Source organism: Acartia tonsa, chromosome 12 (genome assembly GCF_053477335.1).
Source record: "Acartia tonsa isolate MP-2025a chromosome 12, ASM5347733v1, whole genome shotgun sequence".
Lineage (NCBI taxonomy): Eukaryota > Metazoa > Arthropoda > Copepoda > Calanoida > Acartiidae > Acartia > Acartia tonsa.
The window spans coordinates 9,048,245-9,068,743 of record NC_137271.1 but is presented as its reverse complement, the minus strand read 5'-3'; the positions used below and the strand labels follow the sequence as shown (position 1 = coordinate 9,068,743).

At 32.4% G+C, this 20,499-nt stretch overlaps 1 protein-coding gene across 1 annotated transcript; it reads left to right on the top strand.

Moving 5' to 3' along the window:
- Positions 1-3,025: 3,025 nt before the first annotated feature.
- On the top strand, positions 3,026-20,138 carry Pfk (ATP-dependent 6-phosphofructokinase). The gene is made up of 22 exons (XM_080179525.1): positions 3,026-3,185; positions 4,244-4,291; positions 5,355-5,406; positions 7,551-7,605; positions 7,985-8,042; positions 8,541-8,639; positions 9,369-9,441; positions 9,730-9,811; positions 10,628-10,750; positions 11,428-11,539; positions 11,910-11,985; positions 13,470-13,809; positions 14,199-14,306; positions 14,871-14,954; positions 15,347-15,447; positions 16,588-16,717; positions 17,303-17,510; positions 17,820-17,923; positions 18,464-18,529; positions 18,901-19,018; positions 19,613-19,727; positions 19,914-20,138. Exons 1-22 carry the CDS (start codon positions 3,103-3,105, stop codon positions 20,037-20,039), a joined length of 2,361 nt encoding a protein of 786 aa, XP_080035651.1. The 5' UTR covers positions 3,026-3,102; the 3' UTR covers positions 20,040-20,138.
- The last annotated feature ends 361 nt before the right edge of the window (positions 20,139-20,499 follow it).

Genomic DNA, 20,499 nt, shown 5'->3' with positions numbered 1-20,499 from the left:
AAATTGGCTCTGAATTTGAGGTATGGGGATGGGGGGGGGGGGGGGGTAGCTAGCTATATATACAAGAATAGCCTAAATCCATATCCGGCCCGATACAACTGAAGCCTCTTCAAAATGGAGAACTCAATCGGTTTTCTTGTTAACGAGATCTTAATATATGGGCAAACAAAGAAACAACATCACTACTTTATTAAATAGGAAATATAAATAGGTAATATAAATAAGTAACCAGCATGTATTTGTTTTCCATTCGTCGTCGGCTCAAAATTGAAAATACGTTTACATGTTTGTGATGCACCGCGGCAAAAGCGCTTACAATAGGTACGACGACATTTGATCGGAGTTTATAGACATATTTTCTCTATTTTGTATAAGGTTATTTTTTCCCTACTTGTTTAATAAACTTTTGCAACAGTTTAAAAAGGAACAAGGATCAAATCATCCATAGTAGTTACAGAGCAGAGAATTTAAAAAAAATTCAGTTGCTTATCTTTCATGGCAGCTGATAAATTCACATTTCCCCCATAGTATCAATTCATGGACTAACGACGTGACTTATAGAGTCGTTTCGCCACTAAAAACTAAAAAGAGAGATGAGATGTCTAAACCCTTGATCTTCCAATATTTTGATAATGTTTAAAGTGAAATTTTTGCTAAATCTTATAATTTAAATTATTAGGGGGAAAATTATCAAAGTATATTTTATTCAACATCCATCCTTATCAAATGAGATGAAAGCTGACGGAAAAACAGACAGACAGAATTTTCGTCAGTCTGTCTACTACAAGGGGAAAAATCTGGAAAATGTCACGATTTTAACAAGTGAACTTTCTCTTCATTGTAAAACAACCAAAAAACTCATATAAAGTCTTAAAAAGTTAGTTATACGTGATAAAAAAAATAACATTTTGTTATGTATATAATGGAAATTTTATTTTCTAAATGTACTTTTATGTTTTAATGTTTATTTTTTAGCATTTAATATATTAAAGTATTAAAGTTTATTTATTTACAAAATGTAAATGAAATAATGAACTATAAGCCTTTTTGACAATAAAAAATAATGCTAAAGTCGAAATTTTAGGGTTATTGATGTTTTAAATGCATGTACGATAGGTATAGGACGTCTAAAATTTAATCTTTTACTTATTAAAGTTTACTTTAAATGTCTAAAAGCATTTAATTTCTAAATTAAAATTAGATGAAAATTATTTTACATTGGACTTTGTCAGTGATTTTAAGGGATAAGACAATGGTCCTTGAATTGATGATAAACAAAATTACTCCTTATTGTTGATTAATGGTTGATATATGGTTGAAATGTTTGGACACATAACTTTATTAACTAACCAATCAAGATATCAAGTCCCCAAAGTTGATGAGATAACGAATAAGAAAACATCATTACAGAACTTTGGGGACAAGTGTATGATAAACAGTCTATTGTTCCCTCCCTCCCTGACATTTTTTCGCTTAGATACAGACGTATTTACATATTTATTAAGAAGAAAAAAACTCAAGGCAGGCATATAAACAGCTGACTTAGCTTTCAGGATATGGACAATTTATCTGGATTTTTTTAATAAGGGCATACTACAATCCAAAATCCGGTCCAAAAATTTGACGGATTGCCATCCCTCTAGAACATACAAAGAGGGTGAAGGAAGAAATTAGCCTAAATCCTTCATTAGAATTTTCTTGGATGTAAATAAAAGCCTAATGCGTGATTAGTTAGGTTCATTTTTAACGTACAAAGAAAAACATTCTCTTGATATTTTATACCTATTCTATTTTCCACAATAATTATTAATTAAAGCCAAACAAACCCCTACTCATGATATTTCATGTTCTATTTTCTATAATAATTGTCTATGCACGTACAGTCTAGCTTATGTAACCAGCGCGCTAGCAGACATTCTAGCACACAAACACGTACAGACAGACACACACACACAAAAACACAGATAGACACACACATACAAACATGCTAAAACTTTAGAATCACGAGAGCTTTCAAGGGATTAGATAATAGTTCTGCGTATTTTACCTTTCTTAGCTACTGAACATAAATATGTTGGTTCATTATAAGTTCTCTGATTTTTAGTGGTGAAGCTATTCTATAATTCACTTTGTCTGTCCGTCAGTAAATCTGTAACGCTATGGGGGAAATGTGATTATATCGGCTGCAATTTAAATAGACATTTGAACTTTTTAGTGAAGATTCCTATGACTTTGATTCTGTTGGTTTTTTTGTAATTATTATGAAAACTCATTTTAGTTGTTATTTTCATGATTTTTTGTGCTTCGTTACTCATGGATATTTTTATCCTTGGTTAAAGATTGATGTAGAAAATAAATAGTGATTGACTTTTTTATTTCAGAAACTCCTCCTTCCCTTAAAATCTCCTGATACAACCTAACACAATAAAGAACCAAAATGGCTGACGGAAAAGAAACCAAAGACTTTCAACCAGAATCTCCTCAAGGAACTGAATATTAAAGCTTGAACTATGCCTGCTATTAATCCTATTTTATATAGTAGTAAGGTAGTAAGGAGTTCTCCTTTTTATGAAAGCTTCATACAGGTTCTGGGTTGGTTTTAGTCTATTTCATTTTTAAAATCGATCATTGAGATGGTTGTAGGGTACATGACTGCCCCTTTAGTACCCCTTGAACTCATAATCTTTAGATGCTAAAGGCACAGCCGCTAGTATATAGTCACAAAGTAGCTTTGCTGTAAAATTATTTTTTTTTTCGAAATACCATTATTGGTTTTATCATGAATAAAGTGTATTGTTGCTCTGGCAAGTCATCTAGGGAAGGGAGAGATTTAAAAAGACAAAGTAAAAATAAATTTGGAGGTGGGTGTATTTTTTCCAGGGGCGATTTCTTTTGATAGAGTGGAGGTACCCACCAACAAAACAGTGTCGATCCAGCGGTTAGCGAACCTTAGGTTACAATAGGCTGATTAACATTCTGATACTTTATCTCTCATTATATATATAAGGATGACGAAAGCTTAAAAATAATATTCTGCAATTAACAGTTTTACCCCCCGCAGAAACTCCCACCAAGACCCCTGCGGATCCCTTCCATGACCCCATGCCTATCCTACCCCTAGAGGTGCAAAGAAAGTTGGTGGACCAAGGATCTCAGAAGGGCAAGGGCATCGCAGTCTTTACAAGGAATCTTTTCATCAGAAAATACATTGAAAGAAATAAAACAGTTTTAAAAATAATGAAAAAGTTATACCTACCTAGGCAAATCTAACGAATTTAAAAAAAAATAATTTGTTACTTTAGTATGTTTAGCTATAACTAATATTTAAGTACATTTCAACGATTTACTTCAACATTTAATGCTTAGATTTATTACAAAAAACTTAATTTTATGGTCAAAAATGTTTTTCATGAAAATGTTATTAAAATTATATTGAAATATCTATCTGTAATGTAATCATAAATCACTAAAGATAATTTATTTTTAGCTGATCATTCAGTTTTATTAAAATTCAATGAATTACATTAGGTATAATTTCAGTAATTTTTGTAGAAGAATATTTCCAAAGAAATGATTTTGTAAAGAATTACCTATTAACTCTCTTTCTTAAATATCATGTAATATACAAACAATTAAATGAAATGCTCTTGTACTGTTTTATTAATGTAAAATTTACAATTGCTATAAAAAAATACTTCTTATGGATGCATAATATATTGTAAATTCCATAGGCTACCTACAGGATATTGTTTTGATTTGTCTTAAAATAACACTATTTTTTTTACAAAAAAAATCATGTTTATTGTGCTGATTAAAATAGTCCGACTTGAGTGCAAGGTACTACCCCTTAAAAACCAACAAATATTATTTATAATGAAAAGAAACTTTTAGTGTAAAAGTCTAAACAAAATTGTTAGTATTTGTTGCAAAACTTCAAACTGTTAAATACAGGACATAAGGAAAGGACATACTTACATTTTTACGTCTTGATTATAGAAATGCTTCGCTTATTAGGATATTGTAACTTGTTGTAATAGGAATCAAAATTAAAAAATCGAAAATTTTTGTCACAAAGGTTAGTAATTAACATGTTTTAAATGGACATACGGTCATTCTGGTAACGATTACAGAGTTGCTACGCGTTCTAAATCGTACCTTACTACTACAGGAATCACCATGCAAAGTTTGTTATCGATAAGACAATTCTAACAAATAATATTTCTGATGAAAAGTCACCTTTTAGTGGAGGAGATTCTCAGGGAATGAATGCAGCCGTTAGAGCCGTTGTTAGGTACTTTTTACATGTTGATTTGTAATCAGGGAGGGATGGGACATTAGCTTGTTTAGAATACTTGAATTTAAAGTTTTGTGAATACACTCTCTCACTCATTGGCTTCAAAACTTTGGGTATATTATAAAATCTGGATTGGTTTGTTCAAACTAGCAGTTTTCAAACTTATAAACAATTAATTTTAATCATTGAGGATGTTCATTACCTAATGAATTGTCAATTGTCATATTATGATCCCTGATTTTTATGGATAACCGCCGCTGTTTTAAAATGTCAAAATATCTTTTTCAGTATGGCTTCGAAACCGATAATATACGCTGGATTCGAACCGGTTTTCTGCCATATTGAAAAACTATGAATATCATCGTATTACAGACAATTTTCCACGATTATTTGAATAAAAATTTTAAAATTAATACCAGTTTTGTTAGCCCCTAGGGTCGAAACTGGTTTTAATCTTAAATTTTTTCATTTTAATATCCGCGGAAAGCTATCTCACTTTAATACGACTAGATAAATAACTATACTTATCTGCTTACTTAAAAACAGTAAATGGAAGAATATGTTATTTCAGATGCTCTATTACCTACCTAAAGAACTACTTACCTACCTACCTCAAAAATAAAAAAAAAATTTTATTGGATTTTAAAAAGGGGGGGGGGGCGAAAGTGACACTTTTTGAAACCAAAACTAAAAGTCAAAGGAACTCAACTAAAAAAAGAGTTACAGGTCTGAGATTTTGCATGGCAGTTGCTTTATAGGGGTACAATATGGAACTGTGAAGAAACGGCGGCGCAACCGCCGAAAACCGCCGAGAAAAGGCAAAAAAGATTTCGGCAGGAAACGGCGGTTTTCGGCGGTTGCGCCGCCGTTTCTTCACAGTTCCATAATGTACCCCTATAAAGCAACTGCCATGCAAAATCTCAGACCTATAACTCTTTTTTTTAGTTGAGTTCCTTTGTTGACTTTTAGTTTTGGTTTCAAAAAGTGTCACTTTCGCCCCCCCCCCCTCTTTTTATAATTTAGGTATCATTAGACTTTCATGTGTACATTTTACTTTCAGGTTTGGCATTTATCTTGGATGCAAAGTTTACTTTATCAAAGAAGGTTATCAGGTTGGTAAAGCTTTAAGTAGCGAAGCTACTCTCTAATTCACTTCTTTGTCTGTACGTCGATCTGTCTTACAGACTATAGGGGAAATGTGATTCACTCTGTTGACATTTAAGATAGACAGAGAATTCTGTTAGTGGAGATATAAATTAAATAACTCGGTGTTTCGTTCATTTATACAATTTAGTATCACAAATTTTCTATCTTTCTGACTGAACATCTGCTCTATAACTCACTTTGTCCGTTCCGTGCTTCAATACTTATTACCTACTTACTTACTTGGGATACTTGATGTTGTAATTCTCCGTGTTCCCAGCTAGGGGCCCTGTGAGAATGTCTGATATTCTGTTAAACTGGTACCTGCATCCATTCAACCAACTTTTGCTTGAACTTTTTAACATCTGGTGTGTTATCGATGTCCGAAGGAATTAGGTTCCAACCATCCACTACTCTCTCACAGAAAAAATTACTTCTAACATCTAGATTACACCTAGATTTAACTAGGTTTAGAGGTTCGGATCGAAATCTAGTTAGATTATTTTCTCTGTTTTACACAGTGGGATCCAGTGGGACATCCAAAAAATTTAAAATTGACTTTTATCTATCCTAGGAATTAATAATGGCTGTAAGTAGACAGCTAGAAAAGAAATTTTTAAAAAAATATTCATTTTTGGCGGATTTATGCCATTTTTAAAAAAGGTAGTGAAAAATTTCTTTTCAGTTTTGATGATTTTCCAGATTTTTTTACACAATTTTTTCAAAGCAACAAAAAATACATTTATGTTCATCTTATGAAAATAATTTTTGATTGAGGTACTTTTCAGATACCTGTACCAATGTCTAATTAAAGAAAAATTTAAAAAAAATATTTTTTTGGTGGTGTAAATTGACATTTTGTGAGAAAATTTCACCAAAAATATTAAGATTTTTAACCCCAAAAAATCAGTTTTCTCCATTTTACCCAAAAACGGCCAGGATGCCCCGGGTTTTGCAATAATAATATTAATATGCAACATGTATTGTGTTTAAAACAGTTTTCATAACCTGGGGCCTCCCGGCCGTTTTTGAGTAATTGAGCATTTTACATTGCATGGTTTGAACAATTTCGTTCTTTTTAATTTGAAATTTTCCCTCGTTAGAGGGGGAAGGAGTCATTTTAGAGCCCAAAATCATCTCTGCAATGTTTTCTAACTTTTTGAGGCAGAACTTTCTTTACTTATGCATTATTTGCCTCCGGCCAACCGTTTCACCGTTATTTGCCGCCGTAAGTGTGATTTTTAACGATTTTTGCCATTCTCGCGGTTTTAATGAACATTTAAGGGAACAAGGAGTCCTTAAAAAAAGATGACTTAAAAATACTTTTATTTTAGCAATTAAATTTGCTAAATTTCATGTGTTCTGAAAAAAATTGTATTTCTAACTGGTTTTGGTTCAGCAGAAATTCAAATTCGGGGATTAATTATAATATTGCAAAAACATTATATATGCGTCTGAGAGAGAGAGAGAAATATACGTTTGAGAGAGAATATAATATAAGCAATTATGTTTATATTCTTATACAAACTTTAAATGAAGATAGCTAGACTTAGAATAAAGGTATTAACACAAAATCAAAAGTGTTTTGAAAATTATGTTATTGTTGTTTATATCTGTAAAAAAAAACATTAGAAAACATGCCTTATTAGTGTCCTATTTTACTTATACTGGACCTACCTAAAAATGCCAGGACTCGAACTGGGTGCACCTGACGCTATATTCATGTTCACAAACATTGTTTGCATTGAAGAAATATTTACATAGACGTTTATTTTGTTAAAATATTCCTATCCTAACTAAAGTTATGAAGGTTTATAGATTTTTTAAAAATAGGGTAGCTTCGCTCCTCCAAAACCGCCAGACGTACTTACCAAATGCACATTAGAAGTTAACAGGAGCAAAATTTATGTTATTTTTGAGTTAAAGCAAAAGAAATTACATCATTTCGTCAAATACAAGCTTTTTTATTGATGTTTACTTTTGTCTACCCTTAATGTCCCGTTTTTTGGCAAAAGATCCCACTGTGTTTTAAACAAAAAAAATTCAAAATTGAAAAAAATATTTCTAAGAGGATATTACCCGTAAAAAATATTATTCAACTATTTTTTTTCAGGGGATGGTAGATGGAGGAGAAAACATTGTGGAGGCAACTTGGGCATCTGTTTCAGGTAAAGACATAGCCAGGAATACGATTACGTGGAGATCTAATGCTTTTTAAAACATGATACTTATTGTATTTATATATTAAAATATTTTAGGATTTATGCCTTAATAAAAATATCTGGTTTTTACACCTTAATATGTTCATATGTTAAGGTTCCCTACAACTTTTAAAAGACCGAAAGGGGTTCTAGCCGATTTTTCTTATAATAATCTAATCCAACAAGTATGACAAAAAAAACGGATTTATGGATTTAACGCTTAAGAAGCCTACATGTCAAGATATTGTCCCTAACCCAATTATTTATAATGGTCATTTGATATCACGGTTGAAATAGGCAAATCTGGTGTTAATGCATTCCTGACTCATAATATTTTTTTGTTCAGGTATAATCCACCGTGGAGGAACCATTATTGGATCTGCAAGATGCATGGAATTTAAGGAATAAGGATTAACTAGGAGTAAATAGTTTAGTTGAGAAGCTACTCTATAATTACGAGTGTGCTGATATCAGGAATAAGGTACCTATAGCCAACAGGCGAAATAAATCTAAAATAATATTTGGGGGGCAGATGCAATGGTCGTAAATTTTATTAAGTGTTGCCCACAACAACAGCTGAGAATCATGCATAGGTTTCGCGATTTCAAAAAAATTTATTTCGTAGTTCGTATAAGTTGGATTGTATCTCTTTATCAATCCATGAACTAAACTAATGAGGAATTACTTCAATTTCCTTGATTATTGAATTACCAATTTTTTTTAAGTTAGTAAATTTGGTAGGTATTTTATAAATGTTTCAAATAGGGAAATTAGAAAATTAGTTCCACATCTCATCATACTAAACATTTTAAACAAAGAACAGAACTATTTGCTGAATTTTTCATTTTAAAATTAACTATTACATGTATTTACTCTAAGTTAACAAAAAATATCCTAAAGGAGCGGCCAGGCAGATTGAAGGCAGCACTGAATTTAATAAAGAATGGCATTACAAACCTTGTGGTCATTGGTGGTGACGGTTCTTTGACTGGTGCTAACAGGTTTTAGTTCATTTTTTAAAAAGACTAGTTTCCTCGCCCCTAGCCTCTAGGGGAGGGTGGGGAGAAGGTAAGTAAAATAACCTAAAACCGCCCAAAGACATTTCTAAAGATTCCCTGAAAAGTACAACCAATTCATGTCACTGTTTACCGAGATATTTAGCTTGAGACAGATAAAAACTTACTACTTCATATTATAAGATCCTACACAGCTCAGTACAAATAGATTTCACATTTACTTTCAATTAAACATTTAAAGTAACTGTCTCTCTGTCTTTCCGTTTGTATTTCGGGAACCACTGATCCAATTGGGCTCGACTTTTCTGGGAACATGCCTATTTGACCTGTGATGGTTGGGCTGATTATTACACTAGTGCCCATAATTTTCTTATTCGTTGGTTTGACAACTTTGGGGACTTTAAAAGGGGGGAGGCGGATGTGCCACTTTTTGAAACCAAAACTAAAAGTCAAAGGAACTCAACTAAAAAAAAGAGTTACAGGTCTGAGATTTTGCATGGCAGTTGCTTTATAGGGTTACACAGGTTGACTTTTAGTTTTGGTTTCAAAAAGTGGCAAATCCGCCTCCCCCCTTTTTATTTGTTGGTTTGTTGAGTGATCAAACGTTTCAACCACTATTTGTTGTCTACAGAAGGGTTAATTTTGTGTATCGTCAGTAGGGATGTACATTAATGTATCAGCCATTGTGTTAACCCTGTATTGTTTTATATTTAGATTTCGTCAAGAGTGGCCTTCTCTAGTTGAAGAATTAAAGACAAATGGTTCCATTAATGATGAAACTGCCAAGGCAAACTATGGATAGGATATCCTTATAATAAAGTTACCGGATGTCTGTCTGTCTATTTGTCCGAAGAATCTTGCTAACTGCGGTTCTCCTTTTCAGTGAAACTTCTTATATGTCCAGGGAACGTAGACGCTAGTGAACTATATATTTTATTCCTCAAAATTCTAGTGCAAATACAAATCTCGTAAAGACATGATTTAATTTTTCACCAATTTTGGAAGTAAGGTAGGTTGATAAAATACAATATCCTTTTATAACTTTAATTTGGATCCATGGTTTGAAATTGTACAGGCAAACAGCCATCTGAACATTGTTGGTATGGTTGGATCTATTGATAATGACTTCTGTGGAACTGATATGACAATTGGAACAGGTATATAGATAGATAGGCTATACTCAAAAAACGCGTATCTCAAAATACGCCTATCCAAGAAAATGTCTACTACATATTTACTTTAAAAATACCAACCCTGTTAATTATAGCAATCCATAGATTAATAGATATAACTAGATTTACTAAATATTACTAGACTGTTACTTTACCTCCGTGTACAATAATACCTAGAGTTAAAGACTTACTGATAAAGTGGGATAATAAAAATAACAAGATGTCTATCTGTTTGTCTTTCTGTCTGTAGCAAAGGATCGGTATTGGAAAGAAAACGAAGTAGCGGGTTTCGTCCTCTTTTCACAGAAGCTTTTGATAGGTTATGTTAGGTTAGGTAAATGTTAATGATTGCCCCACCACAGGGTTAGATCCCCCGGCCGCAGGTGCTAAATAGGGGAAATGCTTCTGTCAAAATAGACAAAACCCGCTACTTCGTTTGCTTTCCATGAACCAAAGGATCTTACTAAACGCTGGACCGTAATGTTTTTGCTTTATAGTGAAGCTTTTTATAGGTCCAGGGAAGGCTTATAATTTGGGAAGGGTATCAAACTTTTGATTTATCCTATGTATAGAATAAAGATTCAAAGAAGTATGGTTTTTTTTGTCTATAGCTTAAATTTTATATAACTAATGAACCGATTGGGTTTTCCATTTTAGAGAAGCTTCACATAGGTCCTGGGATGGTTTTATGCTAATTTGTATATCAGATTCAAGTCTTGAATTAGTTTTAGAATATTTTTCTAGATGCTAGAGGCAAAACCGCTAATGTAATACGAAAATAATATAACTTAAACTTTTTAGATTCTGCCTTGCATCGAATTATCGAGGCTGTGGATGCAATTAAGGCGACAGCTTACAGCCATCAGAGGACATTCATCATGGAGGTCATGGGCAGACATTGTGGATATCTTGGTCTTGTTGCAGGTTAGATAGATAGGATTAGGTACCTAGCTAGATAGATACTATCATGAACGTCTTGGGTAGAAATCTTGGATATCAAATATGATAGATAGTATTAGGTACCCAGAAATCTCTTTCTAAATTTATACGTAAAAATAATAAAACTCTTCGGATATAATTTTTATGCGTCTTTTAAAGTCGTAAAATTTTTATCAAAATTCAAAACAGCAAGGCAAAACTTTTAGTAGTACCTACCATACTGTTTAATATTTTATTACTTCCTTTTGAAATAAGGTGTTCTTGTGTTTTATGCTTGAAAATATTTTCTGAAAGTTGTACCATATTAGACATTTTAAAGTGTATCTCAAAAATGTCTAGGAAAAGTTGATTTTTGTTTCAAATATCTAAATTGCTAACCCATAATTACGGTTCACTATTCCAAGTATAGTAGCTTAATTCATTAAATGCACTTCATGGAACTATCCCTTTAAGGTATTGTGACAGAGGCCGACTTTATCTTTATCCCTGAATGGCCGGTGGACAAGGATTCCTGGAAGTGTAATGTAAACAAAAATCAGCTGTTGACAGAACGTGATACTTGTACATGATTGCTGCGTAGAATATTAAAGAGTCAAATGTCGTCTTTTGTGTTGAAATGATATTATGAATTAATGATTTAAACAAATATATTCTTGTTACAGGTATTGTGACAGAGGCCGACTTTATCTTTATCCCTGAATGGCCGGTGGACAAGGATGCCTGGAAGGACAACCTCTGCAAGAAACTGGAAACAGAGAGAGAAGTCGGCAATAGGTACTAATCCTTATATTGAAGTAAAAGGAAGTCTGTTTAGTCTGTCTGTCTGGCATGTCTTTAGCAATGAATCTCGCAAACTGCTATAACAAAGTGATTTTCTTTTTCATGGAATCTTTTTAAAAGCTAATAATTATTTAATTTTATTCAAATAACTTTAGAGATTTTGTATAGCAGCTACTTTAAAAAGACTTCTTGTCATATAATGAAGAAATTAATTTGAAATTCTATCTTAAATGTGTAGTAGGTAGGTATATTTGTTTAAAAAGCTAAAGGAACACATTCAATAATTTCTGTGCTCAATAAAAACTTAATATTTCATTTTCTTGTGTCAATTGCAATATTCTAAAATAGATATTAATTTTTACAGGTTGAATATCATTATTGTGGCTGAGGGTGCGATAGACACTGACGGCAATGATATCACTTGTGAGATGGTTAAGAAGGTCAGTTTTCCCTTTTAACATGTGGTTGTTTTTGGTTGATCCTTGTCAACTTTTATAGACCTTGTTTAGTAGCCTTTTGAATTCATGCCTAGAACTAAATGCTATGGTATTGTGATAATCAACTTTTATCACATAACCTTTGTATGTATAGTAGTCTTAACTGAATGGATGTACTATTACTTGGATCCTACACCAGATTTTCATGTTCTATAGTAAAGTGGAAAGAAAGAAGTAAAATTTTCAGGATATGCACCAGGAGCTACAGGAGTACTATCTTGACCAAAATGGGGATAGTGTATTTGATTCCTGAAGCCCCTTTTTAAAGGAGACGAAAAGAAAAAAAAAGAATATAAAACAAATTAAATGTGAAAGGGAAAATTGAAACTTTAATTTAGTTAAATTGAGTTGTGAGGATGGTAAAAAAGTAAAAAAAAACACAAATAAACATTTATATTATGCTAGAGAAATCAGTAAATAATAAGAAAAATGAAAAAAAAAATATATGAAGGAATTTAGAGAAAAATAAACAAAATTAATATGAAAGTAAAGAGAATAAAAAGGAAAAATAATAAGATAGATCATTGTTGTATATAATTTTAATACCATATTTCAAGTTTTAAAATATCATTGAAGATTAATAAGTAAAGTTTTTATAAAAAGAAAGGAGAAAGAAAAAAAAACATAAAAAGGAAAAAAAAGCAATACTTCAAGCCTTTGTCATTGTATTATTTTTCAAAAAAAAAACAGAAATTTCTCAATTCAAAATAATATTTTTTTATAGAATGCCACTTTGAGCTTTGCCCTATATTCAACCCTCCCCTCCCCGCCAAAAAACAACACTCCCCTCCCCGCCAAAAGACAACCCCCCCCCCCCCCTACTTAAAAAATCACTAGGTTTTTTATGAAATCAATTTTCAAGATCTGTTTATGCACTCAGAACAGTTTTCTCTATTACATATAAAATTAAGTTTTTCCAACAAAAAATCTTTGAGTTTCATACAAAATTGTTTTCTTGACATAACTGTGCTAAAAGTATAAATAACCTCGTCATTATTATTATCATTTTCATTTTCAGGATTAGGATTAGTATTAGGAATAATGATTTCATTCCATAACTTTGGTAGATCAGAGTAAGGGAATTTTTTACTCTGTAGCGGGCTAAGATAATGATCTCCCCCATTCCCCGCCTTTACCCTATACTCTTTCCTCCTACTGAATAAACGGTCCGACCAATAAAAGCAAGGGGTAAAACCTAAATTGACGACAATTTTTCTCCTGATATATCATCAATATATACTACATCCATTTTTAACTGTTTGATAAAACGATTTGCCTGATTACCAAGAAAAAGTTCTTATGTTTTTTTTTAGCTAAAGATAGTCTATACTTTTCAAGGAAGCTATATAAATGTCTTAGGAGGGTTTTAGGCTATTATCCTAATTTATGAGAGAATTATGTTTTGATTCACAAAAATTATCTTTCAGGTTGTAGTAGATCGTTTGCAGCAGGATACAAGAATCACTGTCCTGGGACATGTACAGAGAGGTGGCTCACCCTCGGCTTTTGACAGAATTCTAGGTTGCAGGATGGGTGCTGAAGCAGTTCTTGCCCTGATGGATGCTACTCCTGAAACTGAGGCTTGTGTAGTCTCGCTAGAGGGAAATCAAGCAATTAGAGTACCACTCATGGCTTGTGTGGAGAAGACACAGGCCGTTACTAAGGCTATGGCGGAAAAGAATTGGCAGCTGGCAGTGCAACTCAGGGGCAGATCCTTCCAGAGAAACCTGGAAACCTTCAGGATGTTGTCCAAGAACAAACCAAAAGGCATGCATGCATTTTCAAGAAATTTCAAATTTTCTAAACCTAAGCCATTAATTCTAAAATATAAAGTCGTTAATGGTTTTTGTCTGAAGCTTTAGAGCTCAATAACTACTTGGGTTATTTATTTTAGGTAAGCTTCATATAGATCCTGTTGTGTTGTATTGGTGGTGGCTATTGTATCTCATTTGATGATTTTCCGTCACAAAATATAAATCATTAGGAAAACAAATTTTTTTAATTGATAAACTATAGGCATTAAACAAAAACCTATTATTTTTACACCTGAAAATAATAAAAATCGGTGCTGGAAGGTGGTTAAAACCACTTGCCTTCGTTAGTGCAAAGTCCCCTTTTGCTAAATTGTCATATAATGGCTGTATGGTACTGTGCAGGTGGCGTGAAAGGTATGGGCTGGAACCTGGCAGTTGTTCATTGTGGGGCTCCTTGCTGTGGCATGAATGCTGCTGTCAGAAGCTTTGCCAGAAACTGTATTTTCTCAGGTAAATGTTTGATAGGTTCCCGGACAAACGTCGTAGTGGAGAAACGCAGGAGTGTCTAAAATATTGAGTAAATTAAGTATTTCTATGTTAGGTTAGTTTTAAGTGTCCACGCTGACGTTAGTCAACTCCGACGTTTTTCACTCCTGCGTTTGTCCTAGGACCAATATTTAAAACCGGGTATCTAAATTGATAAGACAATGGCAGAAAAATTTATGCACATGATACATAAAATTCCTTCTTCTATAGATTATAATTATTGGTTGAAACGTTTGAACAGTCAATTTGATGAATCAACCAATCAAGATTCATTGAAAGTCCCCAACGTTGTTAAGACTTTATTAAGAACTTTGGCAATTGGGTAATAAACAGCCCGTTGTCCCCTTCCTTCCTGATTTTAAATTGTAAGATATTTCCATGATAGAAGTTAGATATAAAACTATACAAGAATTATAGGCATTGTCAATTGGAATGCTTTTATAGAAGCATAATTAACTTTTTCACAGATTAATATACATACACATACAAACTGTTGAAGACGAAATAAAAATCTAAAAACTATTTCAGGCAACAATCCTATTGGTATCCACAATGGTATTGAGGGTCTGATTAATGGTGAAATCAAGCCTATCAACTGGTCTGATGTTACAGGTTCTCTTCTTACTGAGAATAGTCTCATTTGTAAATTATTATAAGAAAATATAGACGTCACTCGCCCAATAAATGAATATAATAAATGAGAAGCTGTGCCCCTAGCATCTAGAATAGAAGGGATATGAAAGTACAGAAAAATAGCCCAAAACCACCCCGGTACATAAGTGTAATAAAGCTTCCTAAAATGGTAACTTTACTGGTTTAGTAGTTATCGAAATATTGACCTCTATACTGATAAAAAAACCTTAGTACTTTATATAATAAGATATAATATAAGGTTCCATATGCATATAATGTTTTCTTGAAGTTAATTTCACTTTTAGTGGGTAAATAGTAATTATTAAATATTTGGCCAAATAAATATTTTGTATGAACATAACAAAATATAGGTTGGGTGTCTGAGGGAGGAGCTTTGCTCGGAACCAGGAGAACTCTCCCTGAAAAAGATTTGGCCAAGTGTGCTGAAAACCTCAAGAAATTTGACATCCAGGTATTGATACCTCACACTAAAGTCCATGAATCTATAAAAATCTGTTATATTGCTGAGGTGGATTTTCTAAAGAAATAATGCCATGTGCATTATAACACTTGTATACATCAAGATGCAACCTAAATATCAAATAAATGTACATTTTTGCAATATTTTTTTATAATCTGCTTTTAATCCTTCTAGTTTTTTTTTCTTATCTAATCTTACGAGTAATATTTTCTAGAAAAACTAAGCTAGGAGGATTAAAAATTAGATATAAAAAGTAAAACTAACATTGTAAAATGTACTTTCTCGAATTTTAGTTGGCATTTTGATGTATACAAGTGTTTTAACACGCGGCAATAATTCTTTAGAAAACCCACCTCTGTATATAGAGAGGACTTCAACTTTTGATAAATCTTCATATTGTTTGTTTTGGTACTATTTTCTCTTAGGGCTTGCTAAACCTTTAATGAGATAAAAGTAATATCAAACTAAGATTAGTGACTTATTTCCATTAAACTTCTTTACCCCCAAAAAAGTAAGGTGTTTGTTCTACATATAATAAGAAAGAAGTAATGATAAACAGGGTAATATTTCGCTGCAGTAATAAGAGGGTCATTTTTTTCGTGTATTTTCCGTAAAGCTGTGTGTTAGCGTTTCGTCAAATGCTCTTATTAAGTCAAACTGTTCCTTATTTTGAATAAATGTATAAATAAAATATGGTCAAAATTAACACAAAACTTTACGGACAATACGGAAAAAAATGACCCTCTTTGTAGTTATAATTTTTATTTTCATTTCAAGGCTGATAGAAATAACAAACCAAAACATATATAATAAAAACAACCAGTGTAAAATAAAATATTTGTGTTAGGAGTTATTTTTGCTTTAAAAATAATTTTTTTTTTTTTAGTTTATTCCCCGAAATCTAAAGGAATAAGACAAAGGCTGATAAATTGATAAATAAAATTAACCCTTCTCTAGATTGCAATTAGTGGTTGATACGTTTCAACACTAAACTTAATAAACCACACAATAATACTTCAATTGAAGTCCCCAAAGTTTTTATGAACATTATTATAAAAACTTTGAGGACTGCTGAATAAACAGCCTAATGTCCCCACCCATCCTCCCTGGTTTATTCCTGATGTATTTTAGGGCCTTGTTGTGATTGGAGGATTTGAAGCATTCCAAGCCGTGTGCCAGCTCTCAGAAGCTCGAGATAAATTTCATGAGTTCAGAATTCCTATGGTCGTACTTCCCGCCACCATTTCTAATAATGTTCCAGGCATAGAATAATGAATAGTTATTCAGCGCATCGTATTATAAACAGCTTTCCGCGGATGTAAAAATGTACAGTTAGAAGATTTTAACTAGTTTTTTTAGCACCGAGATGCCGAAGGCACAGGCTAACAAAACTGGTTTTAATATTATGTTTGTAAATTTTTATATTCCTAGAAAACTGGATAATAATACGATACAATACGTGATTTTTCAGTTAGGCTTAGAACCGGTTCTATTCCAGCAGATATTAATCGGGTTCCAAGCGATACTGAAATTTTTATCTAACTTGTAAGTGTAAGTTGTTTTAAGGACTAAAATTCTTAGGTATAAACATACAATTTGATGTGTAATGATCAAATGTTTCAGGAATACCTTTTCATTTTAATAATAAAATTCAGTTCACCTTTTCTTAGAATAGAATATTGTGTAAAATGTAAATGTGGCCTCTTATACATATGTTATTAAACACTTTAATAAAGTTAAACGGAATCAACATTTTAATAATTGATGTTAAACGTTTGAATCTATCAATTCCTTTAGGTACTTTATTATGATCTTTGGGTTTCTTTTAATTATTCTGTGAAATCAGGCAGCGACTTCTCTATTGGTGGTGACACTGCTCTTAATGAAATTACTGAGATCTGCGACAGAATCCGTCAGTCTGCACAGGGCACCAAGCGTCGTGTGTTCATTGTGGAAACTATGGGCGGCTACTGCGGATATTTGGCAACCATGGCTGGTTTGGCGGGAGGCGCAGATGCCGCGTATATTTTTGAAGAACCAATGAAAATGAAGGAAAGGATTAGTGGTCAATTAAATGCGCCGGATGTAATATCAATTGATTTATATTTTGGATACTAGCGGCTACGCCTCTAGAGGCCTATAGGGGCACGTAAAGTGGGTGGGAAAATTTTTAATTTTAGTTTTAAACAAACCAAAAAATTTGAAGCTAAATTGTGTGTGATGGAGAACCATATCGGTTCAGCAGTTAGCGAGATCCTTCAGACTCACTCATAGAAATCCTGTTACTTTTATATAAGGATACCTCTTTATTCAACCTGTCCAAATGTATCAATTTAAATTGCCTAATCCCCTGAACTACAGGACATCCTGCGAGATCTGGAGATTATGGTTCACAAAATGGATCATGGAAATATTTACCGTGGATTAATCCTGAGAAATGAGAAATCTTCTGCTAACTATGATACAGGAAAATAGCATATTATAGAGTATTAACAGATACCTTATAATTATTGTTTGTAAAGGATGTCCCATTAACCTTAGTTATCTGAAACTTGATATTTTTAAGAAATCATGAATCCTAATTTTGTCTAATTTCAATGAAATTAGGAAACTCACCAGCGAGGAAGGGAACATTGGCTGTTTATTACACTAGTCCCCAAAGTTTAATAATAAGGTTTCCTTATTCGTTGGCTTAACAACTTTGTGGACTTTCATTAAAATTTGATTGGTTGGTTTATCAATTTCAAGCGTTTCAATCACTAGGTAATTGAAATCTAAAAAGGAGTAGTTATTTGAATAATCATAAAGGATGTAAATTTTTTATCAGTCATTGTCTTATCCCTTTGGATCACTGGAAACTCACCATTCCCTTATTTCTTTGATTTAATCTTGACAAGTTGACACAGCCAGAAAAAGAGGATTTCAATGTTCTATCTATCATTATTTTAAAGAAATATGACAATCAAAATATGTAAATCTTCAAATAATATAATATGCCTAATATTAGATTTCCTGTACCGCGTGTTTACTGAAGAGGGCAAAGGAAATTTCACTGTCCGACAGAACATTTTAGGCAATACTTGCATCAAGAATATAGTTTCACTCAAACCTATTTTTAGACCCCTGAATTTTGACTTTTAAACAAATTTTCCTCTAGCACCTCCGGGAGACCTATCTCTAAGCTACTCTTCTAACCTTTACTTAACCTAATCTTAAAAAGCATTAAAAATACGTGTGGTGGAAACTGCCCAACGTTTCCTTATGCAAAAGAGATATGAATGGTCTCTGTCTGTTGGATTATTCTGATCTCAATAGCTGCAGTTTTAATCTGATTAAAGCTTTAAAAAGCAATTCACAGTTATTGCAGATTTTAATCAGTATTTGAGCTATACATGTCCTTATATAAAATTTGCAGCTTTCTTGATGCAAGTATTATTCTTCTAGGTCATATGCAGCAAGGCGGCTGGCCGTCTCCATTTGACCGCAACGTGGCCACCAAAATGGCGGCAAAAACAGTCACGTGGCTGGTTGAACAGCTGACTCACTGCGCTGCCTTGGATAGGTCAGGGTGAGAACGGTCAACTTAATTAACACCTGCTTTTTTTAGTTTGCATGAGTTTTTAGATTTTTTTCACACTTGATTTAATTTAAAGCTTTATTATTTTGTTTTCTATATTAACCTTTTTTTATATTCCACAAAGTATTAAATTTATTTATATTCTAGCTTTTGTCTTATATTTTTTAAACTCCTTGTTTTAACTTTGGTGTATTTAGTTAATTTAGTTTAACTTAACATTATTTTTTTAAAGCAATATTTATCACCCTTGAACAGGATTGCAACACTTATACGTGACTAAGTTTAGAACTTCATTCATTAGTATATTAAAAAATAACACAAAATATTTAAAAATCAATGATAGAGTGAAGGGATTTTATAAACAAACGGGACAAAATTTGTTTTGTGTCTAAACAACAATCTAACAAAGAAAACATTTATATTAAAAATAAAAGGAAGGAAATTGGCCCAAATTTTATTTCAATGTTTATGTTCAATGTTTCTTTATATACTTTAAACATTTGCAAACTTGTAATAACCTGCCAACCATCCATAAATATTGTTCTGACCATTTTCTAACCCTTTGTTCTGACTGCACAGGACTGTGTATGCTGAGGACCCGAAGACGGCCACCCTGTTGGGGATGCGCACCAGGGGATACAAGTTCCAGCCTGTCAGTGAGGTCAAGAAGGAAACTGACTTCACGTATCGCAAGGTAAGTTATTCAGGGATGAGGCGGACAATGGGTTGTCAAAGTTATTTAATAACATTTTCTTATTCGTTGGCTAAACAACTTTGGGGACATTAACTGTAGTTTGATAGGTTGGCTTATTATGTTGAGTGTCCTAACGTTAAACTACTATATTTTCAAATTACAAAATTAAGTATCTCTATTTTTCAGGCTAAAACTGAATGTCAGTGGTGGATGAAGGTTCGCAGCATCATGAATATTCTGGCCCAACATAACTCAACTTATGAAGTGGACGGACTCGATCCCAAGGCCTATACTGAAGGAGAAAATATGTAAGAAAGTTTAACAGAAACTTAACTCTCCATCTCAAAAAAGAGCCTAAAATATTATTTTAAGCCTTTGTTTTAACTTTTCTGATAACAAAGCAAATTATAAGTTTTTTTTAATGTTGAATGACTAAAAGATTCATAAATTCTAATAATGTTACTATTAAACTATTTTTTTTATTCATTTTAGAGATTATTTTATTTCTTGTTTTTTTTAAATTTAAAAAGTTTGTGCCATTTTTAAGTAAAATGATAAACAAAAATCCTACCTAGTCAACTATTAGTAGTTATAAAGAAGTTAGTATTTGTTATCTGTGTTAATTTTGCATAAAGAGTCTCGCTAATTTTAAAATTATATGTCAGTAAAAATTTGCAATATTGAAAAAATCACTTTAATGCCATATTAGTTTTAGTACTCAAAATTTTTCACAAAAAATGCAACTGAACAAAATTGTACAAAGTAAATAAAA